The 12,727-nt window shown below is 40.8% G+C and overlaps 1 protein-coding gene across 3 annotated transcripts in view; it reads right to left on the bottom strand.

Annotated features, from left to right (window-relative positions):
* Window positions 1–12,727, bottom strand: part of MYO5A (myosin VA) — a 168,517-nt gene that overhangs the window by 15,620 nt on the left and 140,170 nt on the right. Inside the window, exons 30-33 of one of the 3 annotated variants that reach the window (XM_087821400.1) lie at window positions 7,779–7,859; window positions 5,783–5,981; window positions 3,276–3,350; window positions 2,538–2,631 (exon numbers count right to left, since the gene is read on the bottom strand). In XM_087821400.1, the coding sequence (XP_087677526.1) occupies window positions 2,538–2,631; window positions 3,276–3,350; window positions 5,783–5,981; window positions 7,779–7,859 (449 nt within the window). The remainder of the gene's footprint in view (window positions 1–2,537; window positions 2,632–3,275; window positions 3,351–5,782; window positions 5,982–7,778; window positions 7,860–12,727) is intronic. The other 2 variants (XM_087821398.1, XM_087821399.1) reach the window with 2 other exon arrangements.

Raw genomic sequence — 12,727 nt, 5'->3', positions numbered from 1 at the left:
CCTGGTGACACCTTGTCCACCATAGGACTGTTAGGACTATCAGTGCTGAAAATCGCCACCGTCCATCAGCACTATGCTATCTAAGGAGTGATCACACTGTGATGGGACAAATCAGGGCCATGGGACCTAGTGCTTCATGTGCATGGTGCAGCCTGGAAGCCAAGGAATAACTAAAATGTGTGCCTTCACACAGAGATAGAAGATTCAAACTATTCAGTTTTACATAAATTACTTCTGGAGTTGGTTTAAACACAACAGCACCAGGATCTTGAAATCCACACAAAGTGGTCTTAGCTCGCAATACATGCTGCATGTAAAATATAAAACAATAAAATCCCTGCTATCTAGGTTATTAGTAGCTTTGAGCCACAGAAACAATCCTAAGGGGAGAAACTGGGAGGAAATAGATTCAGCACATGAAGTTTATCAACAAATGTACATATTTGAACCTACTGATTCCATCATACCTATAGTGCCATTGATTTTGAAGTACCATTATTTTATATAACACTAAAGAAGGAAAACACTGCCAATTAAGCTTTAACCCATCAACATTCGCAAGACACATCTTGATTACAGAGATGTTAAAATGTCAAAAATTATGCACCTCAGAATTTATGAAATATGGTGAATATTTTTACTAAGAGATTTCACGTTTTAAAAGAAAGCTTCACTTTCCTTTTGCAAAATCTCTAACCAAGATATTTTTAGTTCTGTATAGAAACATCAAAGACAAAATTTGCCATACTTTAATTAAAATTTTTCTCTCTGCCTTTGCATTCTCCCAGAGATTTGAGTTTTTTACAAAAGCTCACAGATAAAGTATAGATGTCAGTCCTGGCAGGATAGCTCAGTTGGTTAGGGTGTTGTCCAGATATACCAAGATTGTGAGTTTGATCCCCAGCCAGGGCACATATAAGAATCAGCCAATGAATGCATAAATAAGTAAAATAACAAATCAATGTGTTTTTTTCCCTCTCTCCCTTCCTCTCTAAAATCAATCAGTAAATAAAAAATTTAAAAATATATAGATGTCAGTTCAATATAACCTTGATTCATTTAGGAAATCATCTACTAATTAAAATAAAAGGTCAACCCTTGTATAGCATCAGGAAAACATAAAGTCTGAAAGAGAGAAGCCAGGACACCATCCCAGTTTTCAAAGACTCAAGAGACCTTGGCAGATTGTTCAGTCCAATGCTCCATCTGATACTGACATCCTTCTAGAAAGACCTGAAGCAATCCCTATTCTATTCATAGATTCTTTATGCTTGAGGAAAAGCATTCCTGAATCTTTTTGTCCTGGAAAAGAAAAAGACACTAGAAGTTTTTTTAAATTCATTTTTCCTCACTTTGGTACCAGGAAGATCTTGATCTCAGGCTTGAGACAGTCAAATAAATTCCTATAAATAGAGAGATTCTATTGGAAAATATGACACAAAGGAGTGAAGTCAGTGGTCCTCAGAAGGCTTGGGTTCTAGTCCTAGTCTGGCCACTAACTGGCTGAGACCTTGGAAGCCACTTATGGTTTCTGGGCCTCAAGGTTTTTTTTTCTCCTCTAAAATGATTAACTCATTTCTAGAATTCTTTAAGGTCTAAATTCCTTGACTCCATGAAAACCAAGATGGAACACCTACTTCTGGATTAAAATATAGCACAAAGCAGATCAAATTTTGAAACACTCTCCATTTAGCTATGTAATTTCTGCTAAAATTATATATGTTGCCATATTCCTGGCACCTAGATAAATACCTACTGAAGGAACAAAGACACTAATTCACAAGATCAGATTCATTTGTATATAATAACAACAACAATTGATATTTGATTAATTCTTAAGGTATTTTCCATTGTCATCATATATAAATCATGAGATGTTTTTAAAAATCTTATTTCCTTATAATCATAATTCAGCTTTTCTTATTTACTTCTCTTTTTATCTGCATTAGATGGTAAGTTCTTTGAGGATACAGACTTTTTCTTACTCATCTTAGTATCCCTAATACTACAAATAACAGTAATAACAACAAAGCTGTATATAGTTATATAGCATTTACTATGTGTCAGGAACTACAGTAATACAATACACATATTAACTTATTTAATCTTTACAAACCATGTCAGGTACACCATTATCATTCCCATTTAGCAGGTGGGAAAACTGAGGCACTGAGAGGTTCAGTAACTTGCCCAGTTATTAGATCACTAATAGTAGAAGGCCAGGATTTGAACCCAAGAGGCTTGGCTCCAGAACCCATGCTCTTAACCTCTATGCTATAGTACCTAGCACAGAGCCTGACATAAAGAGGATAGTCACTGATGTTTGTTGAATGGATTCTCTCACTCTGTAAATTTTTACTACAGTGAAAAGAACATTTTTCCCCACCTTGCAATGGAAGCATCCACTCCACAGATTCTAGGTTTACTGAAAGTAATTTTTGTTATCATCTCCAATATTCGCATGCAAACCAATTGGTGACTAGTATAGCAATACAAAACCAAGATTCAGCAATTGTCATAAAACATGTTTTAAATACCTTCTAGTTCACCAATTTTTTTGGCAAATACTTTCAGTTGTTTTTTCAGTTTCCGGACAGTCTTATCTTGTTTTTCAAGTTGTTCCATCAAATCCTAAGCATCAAAATGAGAAATATAACAGAAAGATCAAAATAGGTCTTAAAATGCACAGAAGGAAAGCAGACAAAAATCACAGAAACAGTGCTGTTAGTTTCACATAAAAGCTCCAGAAAAGCTCATTGGTGGAGCCACCACCTGGCTAAAACTGGCAGGCATGGGAAATGCAGCTACAATAAAAGCCAAACGTTAAAATATACAGTGCAGTAAAATCCTTTACAGCGTGATGGATAGCAAGCTCACTGGGGAGTCTTTTCCACGTGGGTAAAACAATTAAATGCTCGTAAAATGTACTGCTATTCCAGCGGGAGGTTTTCTTTTAAAGGAGGAAGAGGCAAAATAAATTTGGTGAATGCACAAAACGTTCCATGGAAAGTTTTAAGGACAGTTGAACTTAGGTAGGGGCTTTGACTTTTGACTTCCATCACACTGCAAGCCTAAAGTTAATAACAAACCAAACATGACAATGGACGCAGGACACTGGTAGAAGTGACACCACTGGCTGAGAGACAGCTGTCGGGAGAAACAGGTTTGGTGAAAGTTTTTGAAGAGACTTTCTGGGGAGGAGCAGGCAGCGCTTCAAGTACAGAGAGCTAGAAGTTGCAAGGAAGGCAACAGAAAAGCACTCTGAGTTTACATACAATCATCCGTTTGTAAAGTGAAATCCGATATGATTGATACTTCTTAGGGTCATCTGCATATAATTCCTCAAAATACTGAAAAAACAGGCACAACGGATATTTGTTGTTCTGTGTCCTTGAGGGGAATGCTAGCTCTCAGCACAATCCATTTTAAGATAGTTTAAGACATAACTAATGAAACTGTATCTACTGAAAAGGCTCTGATGCCGTCTGCCACTGCCCTCTGATCTTTCTAGTAGACATAATTCCAGTTATACATATACACACATGCGTTTTCACATGCTCAGAGGAAACAGGCCCAGCCAGGATGCCATCGCTTAGGGGGTGAACAAGCTGGTGGTCCACAGGCCCTGGATAAGGCTGCTGTAATTTCACTCCCGAGGCCCCCTCACAAGCTGCTGCACCGTTTTGCTGCCAGCAGCTGTGGCAAGAGTAGGGAAGGGGAACGGAAAGAAAGTGAGAATCATGGCAATATGGGCACTGCTGTTTGAAGGTGGGAAGGCTGGCGAGGAGCTGTGAGCCTTCCTTCCCTCAAAGGCAGCATGGGGGAGGCCTGTGAAGCATTTCACTGGAGGAGGGAAAAAACTCTGTCTGCCTTGGGGGCAGGTTACTCAGGGTAGTGCTCCAAGGACTAAGCCTAGGTTCACAGAGGCTTTAATATTCTGCTCAAGTGTTTCCTAAAGAAATGCACAATTAAGATAACTACCAGCTTAGAATTTGGGGGTTTATTTCTGCATTAGCTATGGAGAATGACCAAGAAAGTTAATATTACAGACAAGGTTGCCAGGAAAATGCTTAATCAACTTGGTGAAAAAAATGGGAACCTGCCACCCAGAAGCATCTTTTTTACTTCACGGTTTCACCTTGTAATTGAAGATAATCATTTATAAGCAGAAAATTTATACACTGATCAATCATTATTATATTATTTAGTATATTTATCAATTCTTAGTTAAGCATTGTTAGTTAAATTTAAGCAACTTGAGAATAAAATGACATTTCAAAAACAGTCCATGATTCAGAAGATTTCCCCCCACAAATGAGTGATATTTCAGTCACTTTGGAAAGAGTCCAAACACTGCCCTCAGCCATCTCCCCCATTCCTACAGTGGAGCCTCCCACAGCACCCTGTCCTGTTCTCACAGGGACAGATGGGCTGTGAAAAGGACACCTTGGGTTTTGCTTCTGATAATAGAAAGATAGTTAAAGAGATGACACTAGAAAACTATTTGTAACATAAAATGATCATTAATGGAATAATGGAGGGATAATTCAGACAGTTAAATCTTCAGAGAAAATTCAAACTATTTATTATAGATCATTAAAGCCCTGAATTGGGGGGAAAAAAGAAGATGACAAACTACTAGCAGTCTTAAATAGCTTTTCTCAAAAACCAGGCTGACCTACAATATAGGTTTTATAGAGAAACATGGAATTATTATTTTTCAATGACTTTTAATTAAATATATCAAATTTCAGTAGATCAAAAAATCTATAAATCTGTAATAAAAGTTATTTTGTGACTGAGAAAGAAATTTTCTAGAGAGCACTTTCTGTGAAAGAGAAAGAAAGGAAGAAAGAAAGAAGAAAGAGAGAAAGAAAGAGAAAAAGAAAGAGAGAAAGAGAGAAAGAGAGAGAGAGAGAGAGAGAGAGAGAAAGAAAGAAAAAGAAAGAAAGAAAGAAAGAAAGAAAGAAAGAAAGAAAGAAAGAAAGAAAGAAAGAAAGAAAGAAAGAAAGAAAGAAAGAAAGAGAAAGAAAGGAAGGAAGGAAGGAAGGAAGGAAGGAAGGAAGGAAGGAAGGAAGGAAGGAAGGAAGGAAGGAAGGAAGGAAGGAAGGAAGGAAGGAAGAGAAAGAAAGAGAGAAAGAGAGAGAGAAAAGGAAAATGCTTGTGCCAGTGTTCAGAATCTGGCAAATTGAAAAAAACACCTCTCCTCATTCATTGCACAAGTTTGTTAAAAAGAATAAAAAATGTATAAATTTGCATCCTGCCATCTCTTTCCTGACCTGGGAGCTCCATCCAATGTCAACCAAAAGCCCCCCTTGGTTCTGCCAACTGCCTTCCCAGACCATAGCTCTAACTCCCACTTGTCTGCTACAGATGGAGGCCAGGTGGCCTTGGTGGCTGTTTGGGAACCAAAAGTGAACAAAGCCTGGCACCAGTCTCTGTCACAACAACCACATAACAAATGGCAGAAATTCTGCAGCAGAGTGAAGGAAGTGGCCGCTTGAGTTCTCGAGGATATCAAGAGCCTGGCATGCAGCTGGCATGCAGCTGGCCGAGACCTTCCAGACCCTCCAGGTTAGGTCTGAGAGCCTCTGTGAGAAACACACCCTGCACACATGCCTTTTCCATCTCTGCCGAGAGAGGTCTACGTTCCTCACTCCATCTCTGCTTAGTGAGAGGGTAACAGTGTGGGGCGGTGAGTCCTCCCAACGAGAACCAAGGAGAGCCCTGCAGAGCCAGCCCTGCCTGCTGAGGAGCGTGGGGCCCAGATGCCTGTCCTTACCAAGTTCTCGTTGGTCAGCCGGGTGATCTCGTGCTGCAGGCTGGCCTCGATGCGGGCCTCAGGGGGCAGCTGCAGGTTCTGGGCCAGCAGCTGCTGCTGCCGGTTGTTCTCTTCCTTCAGGCTCTGGATCTCCCCGCGGAGGGCTTCGGCCTCGTTCTCATGGCTCCTCTTCTGTGACTGGAGCTGGGATTCCAGAAGCCTGTGGAGAAGACACACACATAGGAAAGGGTGATGGCAAAGGAGTCCCTGCCTGGCGGGTAAGACTTTGTGCTCACTTGCAAGGGCGTGAAAAGCAGGGACTCGAGCATCTGCGTAACTTCTGACTTGATTCAAGTGAGGAAACTCACACAGGACCAGAAATGAACACAAATGTTCTCATATTTGTGTCTTTCTGAATTGTGGACCCTGCTACAAATATAAAGTTCTCAAAGGCCCTGAGAAGCAGGAGAGTTTTAGCTTGTTTGAGAGGTTCACAGGAATGATGAATAAAATAATCAATTCAAAGACAGAGCTTTAATCTGGAGACTACAATTAAAAACTAGCATTTAAGTTGGCAAAGACTGTACCTTTGCCACAAAATGACTCTGCACTATGAGCAACACTACAAATTCCTGATCTAATTAAATATGCATTCAGGAATGTCAGCGTTACTAATTTCAGGCAGAGGGTGCAAGCATGGCCCCACTTTTACCTTCTACTCTCATCTGTGAAGAATAGAAAGGCTGGAGTGGTTCTCTGAACTATATAGATTTACCCAAACCCAGACAGGTAGTCCTGAAATTTCATATACAAATACTTTAAATTTGTCATCTTTCTCCCCATAAGCTTCCCTCCCAGTAATAGAATCCCAACAAGACATGGTTTTAGAACATAAGTATTAAAAGCTAACAAAGTGGTTACTGCTTCTCTGAGCAAACAGTCAGCTGTGCCCGTAAGTAGACCAGGACATCGGAAGTGAGAACAGTAGAAAGAAATAGTATCTTCCCTTTACCATGCACCCTGCAGCCCCACTTCCACATTCACTCCCTTTCTAAACACAAAACAAAGTTACAGTTAGGAATTAATTAGAAGAAAGAAAAGATGTTCTTTTATTCTAATCCCCTTGCTTACCAACTGCTGGCCAAAAGTTTTGATGCCACTGCAAGCAAACTGTTAAGAGCAGACTAAAACTATTTTGGTGAGTTTAAAATTTCAAGAGGATTTGAACCAGTAACACCACAAAGTTAATGACAATGATTTATGGTTAGAACAAACAAAGCAGAATAAGCAGAAGCCCCTTGAACAAACAACATGTCACTGAAATGGCATTTTTATGAGATTTTTAGGACACAAATATCACTAGAGCAGAGGAGTGTCTGTGTGAGAAAGGTGTTGCTGTTTCCATTTTATTTGCTTTCTGCTAAACACATTTAACATGTTGAGTCTGGGTAACTATTTTGAACTGTAGCAATGTGGGAAACCCTCCTGATTTGCTGTTTCACAAATCTGAACTTCTCAACAAGCACACAGAATGCCAAGTCCTGCACTTAATACTGCTGTTAAGCAGCATGACAATAGCATATAGGAATGTAGCCACACTGCCACTGGCACATATATCCTTTCGATTGGTCATTATTCCAAACAAGAAACCACTAAGTAATAGATATTAATCTCTCCCCACAGTAGTTTGAGCTCTAGTTGAAAGGTTTTGGCTTTCTTCCAACCGATAGTGAGATATTCACAAATTTTAGCGTCTGAAGGGAACTCTAGATAGCATCCCTGCACTTATGCGCAGCAACTCCTATATTCATCATCAGTCTATTTCAGCTTTAATAGCATCCCTTACCAGAGAGCAATTTTAGGAAGGTATTTGGCTAAAAGCTCTAAGTTTTACTGAAATGTTCCTAGGAAGATAATTAATGTACAAGAAATATAAAATTTAAAGACAGGAGGCCACTGTTAGTAAAAAAAACAACAACGAATGAGTAACATTTCATTTTGAGGACACAAATATAACCTGTTGGCTTGTTTTAACCCTTCATAAACCAGCCACAGCTCCCCATCCTCATTCAGCTGGTGGCAGTCCACAGCAGACGGTCTTCCATGCAAAAGGGACAATGCAAAACACAAAGGTACAGGATGGGAATGAGGTGATGATGGTCAACAGCATCGCGTGATATTTCAATGTTATTGTCAATATACTGTTTTTGTTAATTACAGGTAACAAGACATCACGAAAAATTATTAATTTTTTTAAAATGTGTAACATGTAAATGGGTAGGAATTAAAACAAAGTTATCAAGAATCTATAGCTACTTTTCCTGCAAAATAAGAAACGATTCAAAAGGTGAGAAAGAGGTTCTGTTTTTAACATTTTATTCAGCTAGTAGAGTGATCTTATATGTCACTTATTATGTTAGAGACTAACTATGACAATCACACACACAGAATGAAAACTGCAGCTATTGTCTTCATGTTGCAATCTTCATAATCCATTTCAAAATGAAGTTTTAAGTCTTATGGGTAGGAACTTATTTTAACTTAATAAAATCTGATTTCCTAGTTTTAAAAAACTCTTATAGGAATAACTTATAAATAAGAGTATGTTCAAAGTTCTCAGCTTTTGTGATACATTTTTTTATCTTTATTATTGAAAGTATTACAGGCATCCCATTTTTCCCCCCACTGACCCCCTCCCAGCTTGCTCCCACCCCCTCCCCAGGCCTTCGCCACATTATTCTCTGTGTGCATGGCTTATGCACATACGCATGTAACTTCTTTGGTTAATCTCTTCCCACCCCCTACCACCCTTCCCTCTTCCCTCTGAGATACGAATGTCTATTGCATGCTTCAAAGTCTCTGGGTCTATTTTGTTTGTCAGATTATTTTGTTCACTAGCTTCTTCTTAAAGAAGACCCTTCAACATTTCATGTAATGCTGGTTTGGTAGTAATGAACTTCTTTAAGCTTTTTCTTATCTGTGAAGCTCTTTATCTGACCATCAGTTCTAAATGATAGCTTTGCTAGTAGAGCAATCGTGGTTGTAGGTTTTTGCTTTTCATCACTTTGAATATTTCTTGCAACTCCCTTCTGGCCTGCAAAGTTTCTGTTTAGAGAACAGCTGACAGTCATATGGGTGCTCCCTTGCAGGTAACTAACTGCTTTTCTCTTACTGCTTTTAAGATTCTCCTTTGTTTTTAACCTTTGGCATTTTAATTATGATGTGTCTTGGTGTGGGCCTCTTTGGGTTCCTCTTGTTTGGGACTCTCTGTGCTTCCTGGACTTGTAAGTCTATTTCTTTCCCCAGGTAGGAGAAGTTTTCTGTCATTATTTTTTCAAATAGGTTTTCAATTTCTTGCTCTTTCTTCTCCTTCTGGCACCCCATAATGGGAATGTTGGGCCGCTTGAAGTTGTCCCAGAGACTCCTTATACTATCTTCATATTTCTGGATTCTTTTTTCTTTTTGCTCTTCTGGTTGGGTGTTTTTTGCCTCCTCATGTTCCAAATTGCTGATTTGATTCTCAGAGTCCTCTACTGTTGATTCCCTGTAAATTATTCTTCCTTTCAGTTCGTGTAGCCTTCATTTCCGATTGGTACTTTATTATGTCATTGATGATCTCACTTGTTTTCTTAATAGTCTTACTAATATCCCTGAGTATCCTTATAACCATTATTCTGAACTCTGTGTCTAGGAGCTTGTTTGGCTCCATTTCATTTAGTTCTTTTCTCGAGATTTCTTCTGTTCTTTCCTTTGTGACATGTTTCATTTGTGACATGTTTCTTTGCCTCCACATTTTGGCTGCTTCCTGGTGTTCGTTTCTATGTATTAGGAAGAGCTGCTATGTCTCCTGGAATTGGTAGAGTGGCTTTGTGTAGTAGGTGTCCTGTAGGGTCTAGTGGCTCAGCCTCCCCAGTCACCTGAGCTGGGCCTTCCAGGTGCTCCCCTGTGTGGGCTGTGTGCACTGTCCTGTTGTAGTTGAGCCTTGGTTGCTATTGGAATCACTTGGAGGAATTGACCCCCAGGCCAACTGGCTGTGAGGATCAGCTGCAGCTACAGCCAAAGAGCTGGTGTGCTAGAGGCAACCCTATGGAGCAGGATTCACTTCAGTGGAGCTTTGGTGTTCACCAAGTGCACTCCTTGAGTGTGTACCTGTGGATGTGGTAGGGTTGTAATCCAGTGTGGTCGAAGCTGACCACCAGGTGCACTGTCTCTGGGGTCTCCCGGGAGGTGCAAAGTCAGCCTTTGCCAGTGCCTTGCCCAGGGCGACCCAACATGAGCTACACAGCAAATCACAGATGGCTACTACTTGTGCTGAGCTTGGAGGTGTCCAGGAGAGGCCAAGCTATTAACCAATGCTGGCTGCCACTACTGCCAGGCCTGGGGCCACTTATTGAGAGGTATGGGGCACGCTAAGGGCAGCTGCTGCTTGTTTGAGAGATTTTAGTAAAATCCTAAGCATGAGGCTCAAGAGGCCACTTGCATAGAAAAGCCACTGGAAATGGCTTGGATAAGCTTGCAAGTAGGAGGGGCAAGGTCTCCAGGAATCACCAGGGCAGGGTCAAAGGTGTGAGTCAGGTGCTGGAGATTCATATATGTGGTCTGCTCTATGGGAAGAGGGCTCATCAAAGGAGCAATGGCCTCTGCCAGCTCCTGTGTCTGGAAGAAAGCTGCCCCTCTAACTCTCGCCCAGATTTCAGACAGGTTAGTTGCTCCTCAAGTGTCCCAGGTCCTTTCAAGCTGCTGTCCAGCACTGGAGCTCAGAGGGAGAGTCCATGCACAGGCCATGCGCGGGCCTTTAAGAGGAGCTGCCTGGGGCTCCCGCAGCCTCCGCGACCCTCAACCACAGTCCCCGCTTGTTTTCACAGCCCGAAGTTGTGGGCCTTCTCTTCCCAGCCCTGGATCCCTGGGCTGGGTGCCTGATGTGGGGCTGGGACCCCTTGCTCCTCTGGGAAAATTCCACTGCCAAGATGTCCCTCCGGGTTTTAAACCTTGGCCCCTGAGTATGGCCCCGCCTCCGAATCTCTGTGATTCAGCCCCGATCTGCCCACGTCTCCGCCCCTCCTACCAGTCGATGTGCTTCTTCAGTTTCCTGGTTGTAGGGCTTGTGTTCAGCCAGATCTCAGGAGGCTCTGAGTGATGGTGGTTCTGTATTTTAGTTGTAATTCTGATGTGGTTGCGGGAGGCGGCGGGTGCAGCTGTTACCTACACTGCCATCTTGTTGTGTCCTCCTTATGATACAACTTTTAAAGGACTCTTTTCTTTGCATCAAAATCAATTTTAAGACCTTCGAAACTGTTTTTATATTACTTACGTGACACATTTTATTAAAATTATGTATAATTAACAAATAATAATGACATGTTTGATTACAGGTTTTTTCTATCTGGGGTATTAAAATAATCTTTTTGAGTGTTTGCTAAGTGTCAGGTACTGTTCCTTATCTTTCCGCATATTTTATTTCACTTAGTTCTCCCAGTAACCCAATATATCGTTTGCCACATTGCAGAGAAAGACATGGAGGCTTCGCAGTAAGCTGCCTGTGGAGGTTACACAGCTGGAAAGGAGTGGCGCTTAGGGCTGTCTGGCGCCAGAGCCCAGGTTGTCAGTCCTCCTCCTAGATTTCTGTTGTTGATACGATGTTTACATAAAACAAATTCCAGAGCATGTTCTTCTATTTTCCACCTCCCATCTCTCCCTGAAGAGTTGATCTATTTGCATGGTCTCAGTTATATTATTATATACTGATGACTTCAACATTTATATTTCAGCCCACACATCTCTCCTGCTTCAGATCTGTATTTTCAAATGCCTAATGGATTTCTCTCCTTGGATATCTTCCTTGCTCTTTAAATTCAATATCTGTAAATCTACCTATCACCTCCGCGCACACTTCCCTACACCCCAGACCAGGATCACAAATGGCATCACCACATCCACCCAATATCAGACACTTCAGAGTCATCCTCACCGACATAGTCAATAAAACACATAGCTTACTGACCTCATTTTATGTATCTTCAAAGTGTCCCATTTCTTGCAATCCCAAATGCCACGAAGTTAAAGTCACCATACTATGTCATTCAATTACAGTAATAGCCTCTTAACTGGTCTTTATGCTTTCAATCTTGTTCCACTACATCTATTCTCTAACACATATGCCAGGGGTAGCTTTCTAAAATTCAAATCTCATATCATTCTCCTACTTAAAATCTTTCAACAGCTTCCACTATCACTGAAGTCCAAATTCTCTTGGCTGTCTCCTCAACAGCTATAAACCCTGTGAAAGTAAGGAATGCATTTACCTTGCTGATTGCTAATATTCCCAGTCTGTGGCACAGGGCCTGGCGTGAAATCAACATGCAATACAACTCTGGTAATTGAAAGGCTAAGTGGATGGATGAACAGCGTGATCTAGCTATATTTATACTTATACAATCTTAGCTACGAGATATGTGTTATTTATCATTTACATTCATAAATTAAAATTCAAGTTTAACTACTTTTATAAACATTCTCCACCTCTGCCCATAAAAGAAGATATTCTTTAGTTTGTGAAGCATTTCCATATAAGAATCATGGTGCTATGTATGCACCAGGAGACCCAGACTGCACGCTGATAATAAACATCTCCAGAATTGTCTTTCTCTGTGATCATCACTGGCCATATTCTTTTAAGCATGCAGTCTTTTAAGTTCAGAGTTCAGTAGCACTAAGGGTCTGTTGGGAAGGGGTGAGAGGAAGGCTGACAAAATTCCAGAGATAAGCCTTTATTCTGTGATATAGTCTCAGCTATAGAAAAAGCTTCGGGAAAGTCGTCATTTAGAGATGGTGCAAATCCTGCATTCTTGGCCAGCACACCCAAAGTTCTTAAGTGTATAGCAACTGAGCTAAGTGCTATCTGCAATTTCACTTGCATTTACAGTAAATGGAATAAAACCAGAGTTAGGATTTTCTTAGGACACCTTA

The sequence above is a fragment of the Miniopterus natalensis genome, chromosome 1, assembly GCF_054644295.1.
Source record: "Miniopterus natalensis isolate mMinNat1 chromosome 1, mMinNat1.hap1, whole genome shotgun sequence".
Taxonomy (NCBI): Eukaryota; Metazoa; Chordata; class Mammalia; order Chiroptera; family Miniopteridae; genus Miniopterus; species Miniopterus natalensis.
The sequence above is the reverse complement of the archived record's forward strand: the minus strand, read 5'-3'. Positions and strand labels throughout refer to the sequence as shown.